Consider the following 21998-nt stretch of genomic DNA (forward strand, 5'->3'; position numbering starts at 1 on the left):
TTTTTTCGATGGGCCATTCTCCAGACTGAGCTTCAGGTGTTTGGTTTATCACCATGAGAGAACAAGCAAAATTGCCATCTCTGAGATAAGGCGACACTGAGGCTGCCAGAGTCTCGTTTCTGAAGGAGTAGAGTGCATCAAAAACTTACGTCAGAATAAAAAGACTAAAGTACTTTACAAAACTGCAGAAAAGTCATAAAACAGATCCATTTCTTTTTAATAATCATGATTCACTCCTGCATTGCAATTAACGTAACACCGATAAGAAATTAGATGCTTTTTCAATATCAGCGCATGTAATATTTGCTGAGAGAGCACAATACCAAACTTACCCCAAATCCCTGTGTATAGCTTCTTTTTTATGGGACACTGTTATCCTTCCTATCGGTTTTGTGTCTGAGGCTGTAGCAGTTTGAGGGAGGTGCAAGAAAGGTCTCTGAAGGAATCTGGAAGTAGGTCTGGGGGTTTTGTGGGACAAAGAGATCAGTGTTGAACAGTGTGGTTGGGCTTTTGGGATCCCTGACTGAATGGACATCTTGGACAGGATAGATTCTGGTTTTGGCAGAAGTTGCTTAACCCTCTACCTACGGATGTGAGGACACAGCCGGCCGTCCCTACGGCCGTAGCACCAGCACCACCTGCTGGTCAAAGTCAGTCTCTTGGACCGGAGCACTGGCACTGGTTCTCCGTGTCCGGTACATTGTTACCAGAACACCGGGCATAGACAACGATAGCGTCGGCGCTACGGTCGTAGATAATGGGTTAACTGAGGTAGTGTGTGTGTGTGTGACAGTTTCTGCCTTTTACTCATAAAGAAGGCAGAAACCTTGACTGGACATTAGGGAACGTCACTCTGGCCTTGTTTCTGCCTGATTCATCTGCATGTTTGGCAATATAAAATATTCTAGCCCTGGTGTTGTGGACATTCTCGGGCTAAGGGACTGTGGTCTGAGGGACAAACAAATGAAGATCAAAGTTGTGATATTAAGAAAGGCTTGAATGAAGGAATGCAGTTCCGTCCATATTTACAGAATTCCAACAAAGAGCACACAAACAGCCATGTAATCCGGAACCAAATAATTATTTCTGGCCACAAAGTGCAACAGACGATTCAAACCAGCCGCCAACCAAACAAACCTTGATTCAGGCCAAGCAGCAGCAATACTCTGAATAATAAACTGAAACGACACTGCCAGATCAGAAGCAATAATAAACTTTTTATTCATTCGCTTTCACTCTTTAATTCCTTTGGATAATCTCACACACAAGCAGTTTGGCAAAATGTTGCAGCAAGAGAATCAGCAGCACAAGCTCTTCAACTGTAGCGACCCGATTTATCGGGCTCGTTACAGGTTTTTAATGAGAAGATATAGGAAGACACAGCCCAAAAATCCAAGTCATTGAAAGTCCATTTTCATTTACATTTTTAATTTTTGCCAAAAATAGACTTCTTGATCCAAATTCTCTCAAACTTTCCCACAAAGGTCAAAGAAATGGAGAATTTGCTTATAGATTTCTGTAGATAGATATATACCGTAGATAGATTTCTGAGATTACAGTGTCTCTTGACATTTTTAAGTGTATGTAGACCATAAATAGTCCGGCCAATTTCCTTTATCTATTCATTCTCTATAACTTTAAAAAAAGTACATCAAAAAGTGGATAAAATATAAAGGCATACAATCCATATTTGAAAATACAAAGAGTTAATAGAGTGATATTCATCAGACTTTGGGGGCACCCAGATTTAAACAAGCACCTGCCCACATTCCTGAAAATCTATAACAGTCAAATAACGGAAAATCAATCAATCTCTAAACGTGATCAAAGGGAGCATTTAATTGACTCACCCTGCCGTTGCCTTGACAACCTTGACTCCATGTGCATCTTCTTTCTGTCCCGTGTCCCTGGATAGGTCCGCCCTCGGCCTGGCTGAGCCTCTCGGCTCATGGGCTGAACGAGGGACACAGTTAGTGGCGCAGCCGTCAGCGCAGAGAGAACACCCTCCACTGCAGTGCTTGGTGTTTTCACACTCACTTGTGGGTGCGGCCTGTTGATGCTCCTCCTCATTAAGTGTGCACAAGTGTCTCTTGAATTCTGAAACGAGAAATAGAGATTGGGATATGAAAAGTGAAAATGTTGTTTCTACAATGGGGGTGGGAGTGGGGGGGGGGGGGGGGGGGGGGGTACAGCATCACTTGTTGATTCTGTACCTGTATCATGTTCACTCAGGGGGATTAAGGCGGTTTGGAATATATAAGGCTGAGAAGGAGGAGGGAGTCCGCCAGGTACATGAGCAGAGGACGGGCAGAAGGGAGAAGATGAGTGGGGGTCTACAGTGGGGGTGACCTGGGGTCTCCAGGAAGATATAAATCCGGAGCCTTCCAGTGGTTTCTGCTGCAAAGACTGACCGGTGGCCAAAGAGGATGAAGCTGCTGGAAAAGGAATATAGGCGGGGGGGGGGGGGCAAAGCGTAAGAGGGAACAGTAGAATCCATAGAATCAAGATGCACGCTAGCTTCAGTTTACAATCAGCTAACCGAGGGTCAGTCGAGTTAGTGATCGGGATGTCTAGTGACGGGAGAACTAACACAGAATAAACATTCGATCCGTCGGCATTTGGGGGGATTTAAGAAATAAATCGCTATGAGGCACTGCACCCCGTTAAAAACCTGCAAATGCAATCCAAAACCAAAAGCGGTGATTCTTTTTGTTTGGCTTTCCGTGTGAGATTTTGAAGAAAAGTAGACAATATTACTCCTATTAATATTTACACTTTGAGTTGCACGGGAGATTGTTGCTTACTAACGAAAATCTAGCAACGGTATTTATTGTCTGAATATGTGATGAAATAATAATTTTATTAGAATTATTATAATTTCATGTCTTGACAAGGTAGCTGTACCAAAGTGAGGCCGGATTATCTAAGATTAAGTCATCCCGGTGGTGAATCTACATGAGCATCATCCAAGCAGCATTAAATCAAATGTTAGGCAGGAGATGGAGTACAGCAGAGCGGCTGGCGCTAAGCAACGGGGAGGGTGGAAGCAGCATTACACGGCATGTCTATCCTCTGTCTTTTCTGCAGCACTTCAGTCTGTCCCGGGTCGCTGGCAGACAGATGCAGAAACTTAGGAGAGACGGAAGGCTGTACTAGAGGGGCCTGAGTTTTTGGAGGCCTCCATTCACTTTGCCAGGAAGCTGGGGAAATGACAAAGAAAAAAAACGTGGACAAATAGAGAGAGAGAGAAAAATGCAAATAAAGACACAGCGACAGATAAATATAAAAGATCTCCTCCAGTCCCTGTACCTGTCTCAGGGGCAGATGGCAAACTGGTGGGCCTCGTAAGGGCAGAACTCAGCTCCCCCACAGAGGTGAGGTGAGCTTTGGCCTGTCTGGAAGCAGGAGGCGGTGGACGTATAGGAGGAGAGGTGCTGAGAGGATGTGAAGATGAAGAGGAAGTAGAGGCAGAGAAGGATGGAACAAATTGTGCTCTCCGGGAACTGGGAAAGGCTGAGAGGGGAAAAGTGATAGACTAAAGTAAAACAGGGTAGATATGAAAACTGGTGGTTGCAAAGCAAACTAAAATGAATGTTATTCTGTGATACCTGCTGCTGAAGTATCAGAGGAAGGATGGGGACATGGATCAGGGGGTGGAGAAGAGAGGGAAGAGGTGGAAAGGGCTTTAGAAGCAGTGGCTAAGGAGAAACCCTGGGCTTCCAAGCCCTCCATGGAAGAGGAGCCACTGTGGAAACTATGGGGCCTCCGAGGAGCTGGTGGGCACAAAGGAGATGAAAGCGGGAGGAAAAAGAAGGAAGCAAGAGCAAATGAGAGATTGGAAAGACAAACCTGAGGAATTGGTGGGTGCCTTATTAAGAGTTTTGAAACCTGTGAAAAGTCTACGTAACCTCATGAGTTGTGTAGCATTGTGCTTTCACTGTCTGCGCTTATGGTGACACAAAATCATTGGGTGAGACTTCACAATGAAATAAGTTGTAAAAATGGTTCTGGCGCCTTTTGAGCCTTAACATTTATCATTTCAGAAAATGCTGCATGTATATCGCCTTCCTTTTCAACTGTAAGATGAAAGGAAGGATCCCATAAACCCAGAAATTAAAATCAGGAAGGAGATAGCCTAGATATGAGCATAAAGACAGAGAGGAAAGACAAGCAGGTAGGCTGGCACTGCTGAAAGTTAAAAACAGTCATTTAAAAATCCAGAGATACGCTGGCGCAGAATGTGGCAACCCCGGCGTGAAGACTTCAGGAAGTCTAGTTGTCCAGGACCAGGCCAGGTGGTTCTCCATGCTTTCTGTCTTTAGCTGTGATATGGCTAACCGCCACCTTTCCCCAGCTGTGTGTGAGAGATCATGCAGGATGAAGAATGTCTGATACCTGATCCGACACCGGGCCGAAAGATTTTGGGAAGTACAGGAGGATGGGCAAATGTAAAGGCTGGCAATGAGTAGGCAAAGGGCGGGGGCCGAGTCTGCGGTGCGTGTGTGCTTAAAGAGAATGGAGCAGGAGGTTCTGGGGGTTCAGGGGGACGAGATGGGACTGAGATGGTAGACGAAATCCCAGAGGATGTTTTCCAAGCCATCTCTGAGGTTACTGGTTGAAAGGAAAGAGATGAAATGAATGGATGGATAAGTTAAAAAGAACATATATGGATAGAGGGACAATATGGATACATGAAGGATTTGAAAGGAATGAAGATTAAGAGGGGCAGCAGAAGAAGACAGGATTAAGATGGAGTCATTAAGTGAAAATTAAGTCTTCAAACTGAGAAGAGGTGAAAGGAGTCAGATAGAGGAGGGGGAGTCAGATAGAGGTAGGGGAGTCAGATAGAGGAGGGGGAGTCAGATAGAGGTAGGGGAGTCAGATAGAGGTAGGGGAGCCAGATAGAGGTAGGAGTGTCATATAGAGGTAGGGGAGCCAGATAGAGGTAGGAGAGTCAGATAGAGGTAGGGGAGTCAAATAGAGGTAGCGGAGTCAGATAGAGGTAGGGGAGCCAGATAGAGGTAGGAGTGTCATATAGAGGTAGGGGAGCCAGATAGAGGTAGGCGAATCAGATAGAGGTAGGGGAGTCAGATAGAGGTAGTGGAGTCAGATAGAAGTAGGAGAGTCAGATAGAGGTAGGGGAGTCAGATAGAGGTAGTGGAGTCAGATAGAAGTAGGAGAGTCAGATAGAGGTAGGGGAGTCAGATAGAGGTAGGGAAGTCAGATAGAGGTAGCGGAGTCAGATAGAGGTAGTGGAGTCAGATAGAAGTAGGAGAGTCAGATAGAGGTAGGGGAGTCAGATAGAGGTAGGGGAGTCAGATAGAGGTAGGGGAGTCAGATAGAGATAGGGGAGTCAGATAGAGGTAGCGGAGTCAGATAGAAGTAGGAGAGTCAGATAGAGGTAGGGGAGTCAGATAGAGGTAGAGGAGTCAGATAGAGATAGGGGAGTCAGATAGAGGTAGCGGAGTCAGATAGAAGTAGGAGAGTCAGATAGAGGTAGGGGAGTCAGATAGAGGTAGCGGAGTCAGATAGAAGTAGGAGAGTCAGATAGAGGTAGGGGAGTCAGATATAGGTAGCAGAGTCAGATAGAGGTAGCGGAGTCAGATAGAGGTAGGGGAGTCAGATAGAGGTAGCGGAGTCAGATAGAGGTAGTGGAGTCAGATAGAAGTAGGCAAATCAGATAGAGGTAGGGGAGTCAGATAGAGGTAGGAGAGTTAGATAGAAGTAGGGGAGTCAGATAGAGGTAGGGGAGCCAGATAGAGGTAGCGGAGTCAGATAGAAGTAGGAGAGTCAGATAGAGGTAGGGGAGTCAGATAGAGGTAGGGGAGTCAGATAGAGGTAGCGGAGTCAGATAGAAGTAGGAGAGTCAGATAGAGGTAGGGGAGTCAGATATAGGTAGCGGAGTCAGATAGAGGTAGCGGAGTCAGATAGAGGTAGGGGAGTCAGATAGAGGTAGCGGAGTCAGATAGAGGTAGTGGAGTCAGATAGAAGTAGGCAAATCAGATAGAGGTAGGGGAGTCAGATAGAGGTAGGAGAGTTAGATAGAAGTAGGGGAGTCAGATAGAGGTAGGGGAGCCAGATAGAGGTAGGATAGTCAGATAGAGGTAGGGGAGTCAGATAGAAGTAGGAGAATCAGATAGAGGTAGGGGAGTCAGATAGAGGTAGGAGAGTCAGATAGAGGTAGGGGAGTCAGATAGAGATAGGGGAGTCAGATAGAGGTAGCGGAGTCAGATAGAAGTAGGAGAGTCAGATAGAGGTAGGGAAGTCAGATAGAGGTAGCGGAGTCAGATAGAGGTAGTGGAGTCAGATAGAAGTAGGCGAATCAGATAGAGGTAGGGGAGCCAGATAGAGGTAGGGGAGTCAGATAGAGGTAGGAGAGTGAGATAGAGGTAGGGGGGTCAGATAGAGGTAGGGGAGTCAGATAGAGGTAGTGGAGTCAGATAGAAGTAGGGGAGTCAGATAGAGATAGGGGAGTCAGATAGAGGTAGCGGAGTCAGATAGAAGTAGGAGAATCAGATAGAGGTAGGGGAGTCAGATAGAGGTAGGGGAGTCAGATAGAGGTAGGGGAGTCAGATAGAGATAGGGGAGTCAGATAGAGGTAGCGGAGTCAGATAGAAGTAGGAGAGTCAGATAGAGGTAGGGGAGTCAGATAGAGGTAGGGGAGTCAGATAGAGATAGGGGAGTCAGATAGAGGTAGCGGAGTCAGATAGAAGTAGGAGAGTCAGATAGAGGTAGGGGAGTCAGATAGAGGTAGGGGAGTCAGATAGAGGTAGCGGAGTCAGATAGAAGTAGGAGAGTCAGATAGAGGTAGGGGAGTCAGATATAGGTAGCGGAGTCAGATAGAGGTAGCGGAGTCAGATAGAGGTAGGGGAGTCAGATAGAGGTAGCGGAGTCAGATAGAGGTAGTGGAGTCAGATAGAAGTAGGCGAATCAGATAGAGGTAGGGGAGTCAGATAGAGGTAGGAGAGTTAGATAGAAGTAGGGGAGTCAGATAGAGGTAGGGGAGCCAGATAGAGGTAGGATAGTCAGATAGAGGTAGGGGAGTCAGATAGAAGTAGGAGAGTCAGATAGAGGTAGGGGAGTCAGATAGAGGTAGGAGAGTCAGATAGAGGTAGGGGAGCCAGATAGAGGTAGGAGAGTCAGATAGAGGTAGGGGAGCCAGATAGAGGTAGGAGAGTCAGATAGAGGTAGGGGAGTCAGATAGAGGTAGGGGAGCCAGATAGAGGTAGCGGAGTCAGAAGGTTGTATTCGTGAGTTCGAGTATGTTTAGTGAATCTACAGAGTAAATTAGTGAGAAAATCACACCAATTACAGTTTTTCTCAGTTGCCTCCACACGTTTCTTGAAAGCAGACCTCATGTTCCCAGAACTCTACACACAAGTCCAAAGTTCACTCCAGTCAAAATGGTGTTTTGTGTTCAAATGACACAGACTAGCATATAATTACACACTTTCTGATCCGACTGAACACTGATGTGCTGAACGTAAAACACGGCCATCAATGGAACGCAGTAGTACGAACGACTATCAGGAGATCAGTGAGACCTGTGCAGCTCCGTGTTACACTAGTCCTGTTGCAAGAGTCACAGTATAATGTTTGTATACTCAGCCAAAATACACTGATGTGTAGAAAGAACATAGAACAGGCCTGTAGAGTAAACAACACAATACAACATGTGCTTGTTGTCCGTCCCTGTGGCCTCCATCATGGTCAAACCGTGGTCGACCACCCAAAGTGGCCCGGATCCCATCAGAGATGATGGCTCTCCGTCCTCCTCCTCTTACTCTCACTACTCTACCTCTCCTCTGCCTCTCTCTTCAATGTTGCCGTCCATTGCTCTCCAAACCAGGCGTCCATCGCTGGCTATCTTATTGCTGAAGCTTTGATTCCAGATTCTCCTGCAGGCTTGTAAATAGGAGTGTTGCCATTTGGGTGGCAGCGTGTCCCACGTGGACACAAAGACGCTTTATCCATGAAGACTGTGCTAAATAGAGAGAATTGTGTGTAGCGATCTGTGTTGTGTTATTACCCTCGCCGAAGAGGAGGCGAGGGTATTGCAATTGGGTGCGTTTGTATGTTTGTCTGTCTGTCTGTCTGTTTGTCTGTCCGAGCGCATAACTCAAAAACTAGTAACCCAATCGACTTGAAATTTTTACACAAGCAAGGTTCTGTCCGTGGCTCGGTCCTCCCCGAGAATGGCGTTGATCCGGATCTGGGTCCAGATTCTAGAATTATTTTTACATCTGGAATTGTGCCTGTGCTGTAAACTGCCACTTTAAGAGGGAGGGACACAAATGGCATGATGGGAAAAAGAGTCCAGAAGGAGTCTTGTAGTACGTTCCGGAGCAGCAAGCTAGAGCAGGTTTGGCCCCTCTGATCCGGAAGCCCTGTTTACTGTCTCACAAGATCCAATAGTCTATTGGAGGCGGGGTCTGCAGACTCTGATTGTCTTTCTAGTTTAGACTTGAGTGAAGAGCAGGAATCGTGTTTGTGTTTCTGCAGAGATGCTTCATGACTTCGAGGTTTCAGCGATTGTGTTTCAGGTTCAGATTGTTGTGCGTAGGCAACATTGAAAAACTGTAAAGATTTAATATAGTACTAATACTTAGGTAAATATAAAATGACAAATTTGTGTACGAAGTTATACACTAAGGTGTACAAACTAACCACCCTCATAAAGTCTGTCAAAGATGAATACAAATATGAGACACCAATGGGACGCCTTCAACGAACATGTGAAACTGGACTGAACCATGTCCAACTTCATTTAGGAGGACAAATATCAGCAGGCCTGAATGCGGGGGGGGTGATAAAGGGAGTGGGGTGAAGTGGGGAAACGGCGTTACCTGTGGGACCTGCCACTGCAGGCCTCCAAGCCAGGTCATGAATTCTTGTGACAGAAGCTGTTCCAGACAAAGAGAGACGACAGAGGACAAAGAAGAGCAGAGGATGAAAGAGGACGCAGCAGGATACGAGGTGGGGGAGGATGGCTGAGGCCTGCATTGATATTTGTATACCGGTAATACTTTTACACAGTATCGCACTCTGACACACTTCACAAAGCCTTTATCGGAACGGCCGTTGTGAGCGATTCAGTTCTATGGTTTGTCAACTTATGAATCAAGGAGTTTGCAGCACGTAAACCAGGAACTGACCAATCAGGGGCCTGTGACATTTTTCATGATGCTTAGAACAACAGAGGAGACAGTAGCACCAGGTACTTTTTCCCTGGGGGGGGGGGGCAGCTTCCACTGTCTTTACAGATTTTTTGAAGACGGGTATCAGCAGATATTTTACACGACTGTGCGTGAGGAGCGATCGCAGACGACCAGCTACAGCCAACTGAACGCAGCACAAACTCTCTGGCTGTCTCTCAAAGGAAGATAAATAAACACAGTAATACCTCGACATACGCGAGACGGCGGAGCCCGCTTCACTCGTTCAGTGAGAAGAAAAGACGATGATGACGATGGAGACGAAGCGAGAAATTATCGATCAACATGACAGCGGTGTCCGTAAGTGATGGGACACGCCAGTACGAGCGGAGTACATCAAGGATATGTACAATCCTTTACCAGAAGGATGCTGCTTCAGTTCAGTTCATTTTAAGTTTGTGTACGTTTATGTACAATTACTGTATAAAGTGTCTACGTACCGTCCAACTCTCCCTCCCTCCCTCCTCCTCTTTGCACACCGCCGTTAGCCGCTATCGTCTGTCTCGAAGTTAAAAACTCATAATAAAGCCACATTTTATTTTATACTACAGTAATATATCATTTATTATATCACTTTGTGTCTATACAGCAATTAAAACCGTGTTTTTTCATTGTGACTAGAGTTCATCAGGGTGTTTTTAGACGACCAGAACGGATTCAATTGTTTTCACTTATTTTATAAAGCAAAAATTGATTTGAGGTACGAGCAAATAGAATTATGAGTTTGGTCCAGGAACGAATAATACTCTCAAGGTATTGCTGTACCTAAAAACTGCAACAACTGCAAAAAATATATATCTGCCGGCCTTTGCATGAAATACTTTGACCCTCGGGTTCGTCCGCAGCCTTACCGGTAACATGAGTGGCTTGACCAGTTCCAAAGCTGCCCCTCCTGTCTTCACCAGCTTCATCGTCGCTGTCGTTGAAGTCGTCCAGATTCCCGATGTCGCTCTGCTTCATGCTCAACAGACTGGCCAGACTCTGCATGTCCTCGTCTCTGTGGAGGGACGTCACACAATCGTATACTTGTTACCGCCATCTCTCCTCTACTGCGTTAAATATCGGGTTTGAGTACTGTTCACGTTTAGCACTCTTCCATTGTGGGTCCGAGGCAAGCAGGTAGTAAAAGGTGAGATGAAACTTTAAAGTTGTACATATTATGTGTCCTTTTAATTTATTGATCGTTTTGCATCTGTGGTGTAATTTATTTTTATTTTATTGTTTATTGCATCAATTGAGTAATTAAATATTAGATTTATTTGTATTGTTAAATGTCGATGATTTATGTACGAAGGACTTTCAACGGAAACAAGACCGCAAGGGCTTTTTAGAAATGCTCCTCTTAGACAGGATGTTTGACTGTACTTGTACTGTAATACATGCTACTGTGTGACTGTACTTGTACTGTAATACATGCTACTGTGTGACTGTACTTGTACTGTAATACATGCTACTGTTTGACTGTACTTGTACTGTAATACATACTACTGTTTGACTTTATTTGTACTGTAATACATGCTACTGTTTGACTTTATTTGTACTGTAATACATGCTACTGTGTGACTGTACTTGTACTGTAATACATGCTACTGTTTGACTGTACTTGTACTGTAATACATACTACTGTTTGACTTTATTTGTACTGTAATACATGCTACTGTTTGACTTTATTTGTACTGTAATACATGCTACTGTTTGACTGTACTTGTACTGTAATACATGCTACTGTTTGACTTTATTTGTACTGTAATACATGCTACTGTTTGACTGTACTTGTACTGTAATACATACTGTTTGACTTTATTTGTACTGTAATACATGCTACTGTGTGACTGTACTTGTACTGTAATACATGCTACTGTTTGACTGTACTTGTACTGTAATACATGCTACTGTTTGACTACATGTACTGTAATACATGCTACTGTTTGACTTTATTTGTACTGTAATGCATGCTACTGTTTGACTGTACTTGTACTGTAATACATGCTACTGTTTGACTGTACTTGTACTGTAATACATGCTACTGTTTGACTACTTGTACTGTAATACATGCTACTGTTTGACTACTTGTACTGTAATACATGCTACTGTGTGACTGTATTTGTACTGTAATACATGCTACTGTTTGACTTTATTTGTACTGTAATACATACTACTGTTTGACTGTACTTGTACTGTAATACATGCTACTGTTTGACTGTACTTGTACTGTAATACATGCTACTGTTTGACTTTATTTGTACTGTAATACATACTACTGTTTGACTGTACTTGTACTGTAATACATGCTACTGTGTGACTGTACTTGTACTGTAATACATACTACTGTTTGACTGTACTTGTACTGTAATACATGCTACTGTGTGACTGTACTTGTACTGTAATACATGCTACTGTTTGACTGTACTTGTACTGTAATACATGCTACTGTTTGACTACTTGTACTGTAATACATGCTACTGTGTGACTGTATTTGTACTGTAATGCATGCTACTGTTTGACTGTATTTGTACTGTAATACATGCTACTGTTTGACTGTACTTGTACTGTAATACATGCTACTGTTTGACTGTACTTGTACTGTAATACATGTTACTGTTTGACTGAACTTGTACTGTAATACATGCTACTGTTTGACTGTACTTGTACTGTAATACATGTTACTGTTTGACTGAACTTGTACTGTAATACATGCTACTGTTTGACTGAACTTGTACTCTAACATTCTATCTAATAAATATATTCATCATCATCAAAGCGCTGTGTCATCGTGAACATTGACGAGGGTCATCCAAATTACTCCAGAAGAAGCGCTACTCCAAAATGGAACATCGCCGACAGAAAAGTACACAAAACCATGCCAAGGTGATCCAAGGTGAGTCAAGGTGCATCAAGGTGAGTCAAGATGAGTCAAGATGAGCCAAGGTGAATCAAGGTGAGTCAAGATGAGTCAAGATGAGCCAAGGTGAGCCAAGGTGCATCAAGGTGAGTCAAGGTGCATCAAGGTAAGCCAATGTGAGCAAAGGTGAGTCAAGGTGAGCCAAGGTGAGTCAAGGTGAGCCAAGGTGAGCCAAGGTGAGCCAAGGTGAGTCAAGGTGCATCAAGGTGAGCCAAGGTGAGCCAAGGTGAGTCAAGGTGAGCCAAGGTGAATCAAGGTGCATCAAGGTGAGCCAAGGTGAGCCGAGGTGAGCCGAGGTGAGTCGAGCTGGTACTACTGCTGATAACATTCTACCAGTTCCCTTATCAGTAATAAATTGAGGACGCTACCCCAGACAGGGCCGGGTACCGAAAGGAGTACAGATCTGAGGATTTACAGTGAACAGGTGCATTTCAATAAAAGGGATTACATAGAAAAGTTCATTTCCCCCCATAAGCTAAATCACAGAGTGAAACTATACAATGTGTTACATTTATTACACGTGACTTGAAATATTTAAAGCCATTTTGTTTTGATTTGGATGAATGAATTACAGGTCATGAACATCGAAAATGTGGAATCTCAAAATATTTAATATTTCAGAAGATCAGTCAAAAGGATTTATAATGTAGAAAAATCAATCTTCAGAAAACTATTTTCATTTACGCACTAAATACTCGGTTGTGTCTCCTTTTGCACAACTGACTTTCCGCTTTCTGACAAAAACGACTGAATGTATCCGTAATGTTGGAACGTTTTGAGCTGCATCCGTGCCGATTGAACTCTGCGCTGATAACTTACGTAGCCTTGCCCTCCTTGAGAAAGACGCATGACAAGTTCAGCTTCAGCTTGGCTTCCACCACTTTGACAGACAGCGGCTTGAGCGTCAGCGTAACATCAAACTGGGCGGGGGTGTAGCTGGCAAACTTCTTCATGTTGATATCCGCTGACGCCAACACCTTCCTGCGGCCTTTTGTCTCCTAATAAATAACGAGAAGAGAGTCAAGACGGAGCACGGACCCCGTTCCTCGTCCAGAGAACACGGAGCGTTCAATCTGCAAGAGCAGAAAGGCAGCAATGAACTGAATGAAGAAACGTCGTGGATGGCGCAGAATCCCGGATGCCACGTTACATACTTTGATTACCCCCCCCCCCCCCCCCCCCCCACCACCACCTCCAAAAAAGGATGTTTTTGCAAATGAACCCTTCTATTGTCCGTAGGAGCTCTCCAAAATAGAGGATGGACAGAAATGCTGATGGACAACATCATTTCGACGCAATATTTAGACTCACATTCTCAATGACAAAAGTCCAGTCTTTGTCTTCAAACTCGTCAGCAGTGGGTTCCTGGAGGCAGAGAACGGCGTGGTGCCTTAGCCACGGCGTTGCCCATCGAGATGGACAACTCAAATATATACAGCTGGTCCTCGCTTAGCGGCGTACGCATTTACAGACGACTTGGGATTACGACGGACTTTCTGAAATGTAAAGGTGTGTGTTTAGCGACGATGAATCGACGTTACGAGGAGCGCAATGCGCTGACTGCAGAGTACGTGCATATTTACAGTATGAATGTATATGTAAGCAAATATAAAAACTGGGCTGACGGGGGGGTCTTCGGCTGTAGCTAAGCGAGGGCCTGCTGGATTTAACTGGCGGCTGCATTGTCTCGGCCTCCTACCTTGAAGAGAGTGACAGTAATGTCTAAGTTCTCTGGCGCTTGCCAGACCACCAGGCCTCTGTAAGGGTTCTGGATCCCAGGCTGCCAGCTGTGGAGCTTTACAGAAACAAGAAGCGAGTGAGTCCGGTTTTCTGTGATTGTAGTTTTGGTCACACTCTAGTCTAAACAGAAGCTCCTTTTATTAGGGGTGTAACGGCACACGGGATCTATTCAACCGTTTCGGTTCCGCACGTTCGGTTCGGTCCATTCGCGGACCGTTTCGGTTTTATGCATTTTTTCTCGTTTAATTTATTGCTAGCGCGATCTAAGCGCTCCGTGCGGAACTAAAGTCCTGGGCGAGTTTCCGTACGGACGCCTCTGAGTGTCGGACACTGTTGACTGACGGGTGCTGGAAGCTCGCAGGCACATAGCAAAGCTAGCAAAGCATTAGCTCTGTGTTCCAGCTAGCTCTGTTGCTCGCAAGCAGGTTTTCTCCTCTGCTGGAGATGTTGTCACGGCAACCAGATATGCGCTTTCTGCAGAAAGTGTGGAGAAGTTAATCTTTCTAGTCAAAAACTTTAAGCTTACAGTTTTAATTAACCGAAGCGAACCGAAGTGACATTTTCGTGTCCCGTCACACCCCTGCCTTTCACTGAAACCACCACAGTCCGTTACAGTCTCATGGAGCTCTGGGATGAACCCTGTTGCCATGCCAACTGCTTCCTGCATCACACGCTTACCTTTGTGCTGTAACGTCTGTTCCGTCTGATCCACACCACTCTCAGCTTATCCGGTTGCCTGCAGGAATAAAACCAACGCAGGGAAGAGTCACGAGGATGAAACGTCTCTCGTCCATGAAGGCGTCATGCAGGCGCCCGGCGTGTCGCGCAGACGGTGAAAGCGCCGCTTGTCTGGTGGTTCGTTAGAGGCCGAGGAGGTGGCCTGATTTTCAGATGGTATTCTAGAGTCCAGAAGAGTTTGGGCCGAGCAAACCGAACGGGCCTTTTTAATAACAACTGAGTAACATGTGATTTATGAAAGTGTTACGTCCACTCCAGCAGACTCATACCCGTTGTTTTAAAACTATAATATGCTTGTTGCTCCATCTGATCTAGGGTCAGCTTCTCAGGAGAGTTGCGTGTGTATAACCGTTTTATAACTGTTTAATGAACAGCGTTGAGTCACAGATCAGGCGCCGTCATGTCACATGACATCACGCCGTCTCCCTCCGGACTCTTCCCTGGCCAGCCTGCAGCAGTGCAGTCAGGGTGGATGCCAATACTTATCATGAGCCCGAACTGATCTGGGATCAGAGCTGCCACATGATCAGAAACAGTCTCAGGCCCATCCCTAAAGGAGCAGGGGGGGGCTTCCATTATGGGGCGCAAGAAACAAATTAAGTGGACAACTGCACTGACAACTGCACTGAAGCCACTCTGCCTCTCGTCTCGTGGTGTGACTGTGTAAATAAAGTTTTACAAAATTTACATTTTAACATTAAAACCATTTATGGATGCAAAAATCAGTTAAAAAATGCATCTTTGAAGTCAAACTTTACATATTTTCCTATTTATGCATTGATGTGCTTCAATGGCACGGTCAGGATGTTAAAACCTCGTCAAATACACGTTGATGATTGATTCATTGATCCTTCCTGCTACATATTACTTTGTTATAACTCCTCCACTTACTGCTTGCAGCTACTTGCAGTGAGACGTGTGTCGTTTCCCACACCGTGGGGATAAATGCCTTTCACCTGGGGAAGGGAACGTGCTGATCCCGGTCGCTGTGAAACGTAGGCTAACATCCAAGGATTCTGATTCTGTGAGTAACGAGACGGGAATGAAAGGAGCTTCTAAAGCGCTCAGACCGAGTTACAACATACGATTGTAACCATAGCGCCACCCAGGGGCAAAATCCGAGGGGCAAAAGAGACTTAAAGGTTCCATTCTGATGGGACACGAAGCGTTTCACTGCAACAAACACTCGGCCAGCCAGAGGACACGCCGTCTTACGCTGAGCGCCTTGCACAGGCGTTCATACAGCTGTGATCCAATGTGGTCTTCTAAATCTCCCCCATCAGTGAACAACAGGCTATCTGGAAACCCCCCCACAGGGCAGTGACCACAGCAAGCATGTCACCAGGCTGCAGTCACCAGCTGGTGACTTCTCGGCTCGCCCACGGGATCGAGCTGCAGCCGGCCGGGTGGCGAAGCGCCGAGGCAGCATGATGTCTCCACTCGACCTTTAAAAGTACATAGAAGTCGACGTCTAACAGGAAAGAACCTTCGATCTACGTATCAATAGTCTTTACTCAGTCCGATTAGGAGTCTACGTCTACCAGGGCAGAACCTTTGATCTACGTATCAATAGTCTTTACTCAGTTCGATTAGGAGGTCTACGTCTAACAGGACAGAACCTTTGATCTACGTATCAATAGTCTTTACTCAGTTCGATTAGGAGTCTACATCTAACAGGACAGAACCTTCAATCAACTTATCAATAGTCTTTACTCAGTCCGATTAGGAGTCTACGTCTAACAGGGCAGAACCTTCGATCTACGTATCAATAGTCTTTACTCAGTTCGATTAGGAGTCTATGTCTAACAGGACAGAACCTTTGATCGACTTATCAATAGTCTTTACTCAGTCCGATTAGGAGTCTACGTCTAAGAGGAAAGAACCTTCGATCTACGTATCAATAGTCTTTACTCAGTTCAATTAGGAGTCTACGTCTAACAGGAAAGAACCTTCGATCTACGTATCAATAGTCTTTACTCAGTTCGATTAGGAGTCTACGTCTAACAGGGCAGAACCTTTGATCTACGTATCAATAGTCTTTACTCAGTTCGATTAGGAGTCTACGTCTAACAGGAAAGAACCTTCGATCTACGTATCAATATTCTTACTCAGTTCGATTAGGAGTCTACGTCTAACAGGAAAGAACCTTCGATCGATGTATCAATAGTCTTTACTCAGTTCGATTAGGAGTCTACGTCTAACAGGGCAGAACCTTTGATCTATGTATCAATAGTCTTTACTCAGTTCGATTAGGAGTCTATGTCTAACAGGGCAGAACCTTCGATCGACTTATCGATATTCTTTACTCAGTTCGATTAGGAGTCTACGTCTAACAGGGCAGAACCTTCGATCTACGTATCAATAGTCTTTACTCAGTTCGATTAGGAGTCTACGTCTAACAGGGCAGAACCTTCGATCTACGTATCAATAGTCTTTACTCAGTTCGATTAGGAGTCTACGTCTAACAGGGCAGAACCTTCGATCTACGTATCAATAGTCTTTACTCAGTTCGATTAGGAGTCTATGGTCTAACAGGACAGAACCTTTGATCGACTTATCAATAGTCTTTACTCAGTCCGATTAGGAGTCTACGTCTAAGGAGGAAAGAACCTTCGATCTACGTATCAATAGTCTTTACTCAGTTCAATTAGGAGTCTACGTCTAACAGGGCAGAACCTTCGATCTACGTATCAATAGTCTTTACTCAGTTCGATTAGGAGTCTACGTCTAACAGGAAAGAACCTTCGATCGATGTATCAATAGTCTTTACTCAGTTCGATTAGGAGTCTACGTCTAACAGGGCAGAACCTTTGATCTATGTATCAATAGTCTTTACTCAGTTCGATTAGGAGTCTATGTCTAACAGGGCAGAACCTTCGATCGACTTATCGATATTCTTTACTCAGTTCGATAGGAGTCTATGTCTAACAGGCAGAACCTTCGATCGACTTATCGATATTCTTTACTCAGTCCGATTAGGAGTCTACGTCTAAGAGGGCAGAACCTTTGATCTACGTATCAATAGTCTTTACTCAGTCCGATTAGGAGTCTACGTCTAACAGGGCAGAACCTTTGATCTACGTATCAATAGTCTTTACTCAGTCCGATTAGGAGTCGACGTCTAAGAGACAGAACCTTTGATCGACTTATCGATAGTCTTTACTCAGTTCGATTAGGAGTCTACGTCCAACAGGGCAGAACCTTCGATCTACGTATTCATTAGTCTTTACTCAGTTCGATTAGGAGTCTACGTCTAACAGGGCAGAACCTTCGATCAATGTATCAATAGTCTTTATTCAGTCCGATTAGAGTCTACGTCTAAGAGGGCAGAACCTTTGATCTACGTATCAATAGTCTTTACTCAGTCCGATTAGGAGTCTACGTCTAAGAGGGCAGAACCTTTGATCTACGTATCAATAGTCTTTACTCAGTTCGATTAGGAGTCTACGTCTAACAGGACAGAACCTTTGATCTACGTATCAATAGTCTTTACTCAGTTCGATTAGGAGTCTACATCTAACAGGACAGAACCTTCAATCGACTTATCAATAGTCTTTACTCAGTCCGATTAGGAGTCTATGTCTAACAGGACAGAACCTTTGATCGACTTATCAATAGTCTTTACTCAGTCCGATTAGGAGTCTACGTCTAAGAGGAAAGAACCTTCGATCTACGTATCAATAGTCTTTACTCAGTTCGATTAGGAGTCTACGTCTAACAGGAAAGAACCTTCGATCGATGTATCAATAGTCTTTACTCAGTTCGATTAGGAGTCTACGTCTAACAGGGCAGAACCTTCGATCGATGTATCAATAGTCTTTACTCAGTTCGATTAGGAGTCTACGTCTAACAGGAAAGAACCTTCGATCTACGTATCAATAGTCTTTACTCAGTTCGATTAGGAGTCTACGTCTAACAGGGCAGAACCTTCGATCGATGTATCAATAGTCTTTACTCAGTCCGATTAGGAGTCTACGTCTAAGAGGGCAGAACCTTTGATCTACGTATCAATAGTCTTTACTCAGTTCGATTAGGAGTCTACGTCTAACAGGACAGAACCTTTGATCGACTTATCAATAGTCTTTACTCAGTTCGATTTCGATGAAGACGCCCTGAAATAGGGACGAGGATTGTCGGCTGCCCACTCAGTCAGACTAATATATTATCTTTTATTTGCCGAAAGGTTAAAATAAATTCATCCTCACCTTTGACTCCGCCCACCCTGTTCCCTCGCCTCGTTGGGGGGGGGGGGGGGGGGGGGGGGGCATTCTTCTTCAGTGCCCTGCAGACTAACTACGATAGACTATTTATTGGAACAGATCTTGAACCTCAAAACTTTCTCAGCAAACTGTGATCTGGCTGTAATTTTCTTTTTTTTTATTATTCAAATTTCCACAAACTGGTGGCTCGATTTGCTTTTCTAGTTAGCGGGCTGCTTTTGTTGACGTGGTCAGAGTTACACCACTAACCACTGAGCCATTTTCTGCTCTTGTTCCCGCCTGCTTTCATCCAGGAATGCAGCGTTTGATCTGCGTAGCTCTGAACGAGTAAAATAATATTAGCGACCACCGCTAACGAGAGCAGCGATGAATCGCTCTGACGCGAAAATTCTGAAATCCCCCCACCAAATCTCAAATTATCCAAATTGAAACTCTTTAAGGGTTGCGTCTCCTAAACTTACTAATGCGGTTGTTAATTGCATGACATTTTTGTTCCTGTTTATTTAACAGGGACTTTAATAAATAACATTAATACATAAATAAAATAGAACTGTGAATGCAGCAGAATTATTCATCTGCTTTCATCCTAAAAAATAAAATAATAATAATAAATAAACAGTACAAAAAATATTATTAAACATTGTAAAACAATTAGTCTTTAAACTCACATAATAAAGTAGTAAGTACAAATACAATAAAAGCGCCTAATAAAATATTAGGACGTTTATTACATGGTAACAACCACTGACAGCGACGACACCGTCCAAAAAGGACGTTGCGTCACTACACACGTCACACGCACAGACTGACGCTGAGACGCATTCGGGAACAGGAAAACTGTCGGACATGCCGCTCTCAGGGCAGCCAGCCGAAGGCGGCGGCCGCCGCCCCTCCATGAGCCCGCGATGACGACGGTGGAGCCGGCGGCATTACTGCGTAATAACCAGGAAGAGCGAGCCCACAGTCGTTATTAACACGTACTTACCATTTGTTGGTGCACTCTAATGTCAGGTCGTGAAAGGAAGCAGCGAACTGGAACTTGGCGGCTCTCTTTCCGGCGCGCTGAAGTCGTTTCCAAACCGAAGTCATGATGCAGATGTTCGTTTGTTCGTTTGTTTGTTTGTTTTCTCAAATGTTGCCGGAGAACCGGAGAAGCGGAGAAGCGCCACCTGTCCCGGGCGCGTGCGTGACAGCCTGGCCGGTCCACTCCACGGACAGCTCAACAATCACACGCCTCGAGTTACGAGTTAGAGCAACCGTCAAGGCGTGTAAACAAAAGCGAGGGGAACCGGAACACCCGAGGGGGGGACTTTCAAAATAAAGTCCTGCCAATCTGAAACGGCACACATGTTGTTAACTCTTTGAGTGCCATTCACGTGTAAAGACGCGAATCATAATCCAAACGTTGAGCGCCAAGTACAACAAAAAATATTTAATATATGTATTCAAAACAATAGTTTATATAAAGTGACACCCGAACATGAGCTGCTATTTAAAGTGGCTGCTTTACATGCAGAGATTGTTTTTGTTTTTTCCCCGCTTTGCGGCTCACGGGAGTTGCTGGTGCCGATCCCAGCTTGCTATGGGCGTGAGGCAGGGCACACCCCGAATGCATCGCCAGCTCATTGCGGGGCCACACGGAGACACACATTCACACACTCGGGGCAGCCAAGTCACCTAAACTGTATGTTTTTGGAGGTGAGCGGAAACCGGAGAGCACGGAGAAAACATAGAGACTCCGCCCACCACAGTGTCATCAATCGTTCCTGATAACGTTCAGAACATTTTCATGAAAACTTCACAAAGATCCATCCAGAATCTTTTGAGTTATCTTGCTAACAGACAGCAGACAGACAGACAAACAGACAGACAGACACACAGACAGATACACAGACAGACACACAGACGCTGGCGATTACAGAACTCAGATTATTACAGCAGTAAAGTATTCATATATTTTTACAACTATGCAATTGCATATGTAAGTGTGTATAGTAGTAATACATAATAAATACATCTATTAGCATGTTGAGTAGTAGTTACATTTAGTTACATTTACACTGTTAGGTTACAACTGGCCCTTTGATGATGTGGCCCTGGAGGAAATGAGCTTGAGGCCCTGCTTCAGTCGAACGCGGCCCCAAAAGATGACTGAGATAAAAGGAGATATCATTAAAGCATTGTCTGTTCTTAGGAATTCAAATCAAAAGATGAGTGTCAAAAATGAATAGATTCAAGCAGATCCTTTCGTTGACAGTGGTGCTACGAGGGGGGGCTGGACAAACATGTTTTTACTTCCTTTAGTGACATGATGAGGGGATGAATAATGAAGAGCTGCAGATCTGTCAGGGGGCGTTTCCTCTGTCATCGGCCCTTCGTGTGTTTCCAGCTGAACTCTGAGTCTATTTATAATCTGTTGCTCACACAGAATGAGCGGCGCCTCAAACAGCAACGAAGTTTAGGCTAACTCATATTTAAACCTCAACTTGCATATCAATCAATCAATCATCATGATTGACTGATCACGTCCAGCATCTGCTGCGATGAACGCTTCTAAAATGTTTACAATACTCGCAGTAATCAAGAATCGCCGTAATATGGCCTTTGTTTGAGGGTTGCATGAAGAAGCAGAGGCTGGGGGGGGGGGGGGGGGGGGGGCTGGTCTCTGTCCAAAACCCCCCCATCCGTGTAAAACATCTCCCCTCAGTCATCAGAACCAAGGAAGCATTTGGACAGAGACCACCCCCCCCCCCAGTTTATGGTGTAGTAACTACACCGTAGTAACTAGACCGTAGTAACGACACCGTAGTAACTACACCGTAGTAACTACACCGTAGTAACGACACCCGTAGTAACTACACCGTAGTAACTACACCGTAGTAACTACACCGTAGTAACTAGCACCGTAGTAACAACACCTTAGTAACTACACCCTAGTAACTACACCGTAGTAACTAGAACGTAGTAACGACACCGTAGTAACTAGACCGTAGTAACTACACCGTAGTAACGACACCGTAGTAACTACACCGTAGTAACTACACCGTAGTAACTAGACCGTAGTAACAACACCTTAGTAACTACACCCTAGTAACTACACCGTAGTAACTAGAACGTAGTAACGACACCGTAGTAACTAGACCGTAGTAACGACACCGTAGTAACTACACCGTAGTAACTACA

The 21998-nt window shown here is 44.7% G+C and overlaps 1 protein-coding gene across 1 annotated transcript; it reads right to left on the bottom strand.

Moving 5' to 3' along the window:
• Positions 1–2044: 2044 nt before the first annotated feature.
• LOC137911271 (EH domain-binding protein 1-like) lies at positions 2045–20022 on the bottom strand. The gene is made up of 12 exons (XM_068755615.1): positions 19801–20022; positions 14536–14593; positions 13817–13912; positions 13429–13482; positions 12937–13115; positions 10067–10212; positions 8847–8903; positions 4396–4611; positions 3609–3773; positions 3310–3513; positions 3057–3200; positions 2045–2097 (listed from the first exon to the last, which is right to left on the bottom strand). Coding segments are annotated over exons 1-12 (1425 nt in total). The 5' UTR covers positions 19905–20022; the 3' UTR covers positions 2045–2095.
• Positions 20023–21998: the final 1976 nt, after the last annotated feature.

Source organism: Brachionichthys hirsutus, chromosome 23, assembly GCF_040956055.1.
Source record: "Brachionichthys hirsutus isolate HB-005 chromosome 23, CSIRO-AGI_Bhir_v1, whole genome shotgun sequence".
NCBI classification, from domain to species: domain Eukaryota; kingdom Metazoa; phylum Chordata; class Actinopteri; order Lophiiformes; family Brachionichthyidae; genus Brachionichthys; species Brachionichthys hirsutus.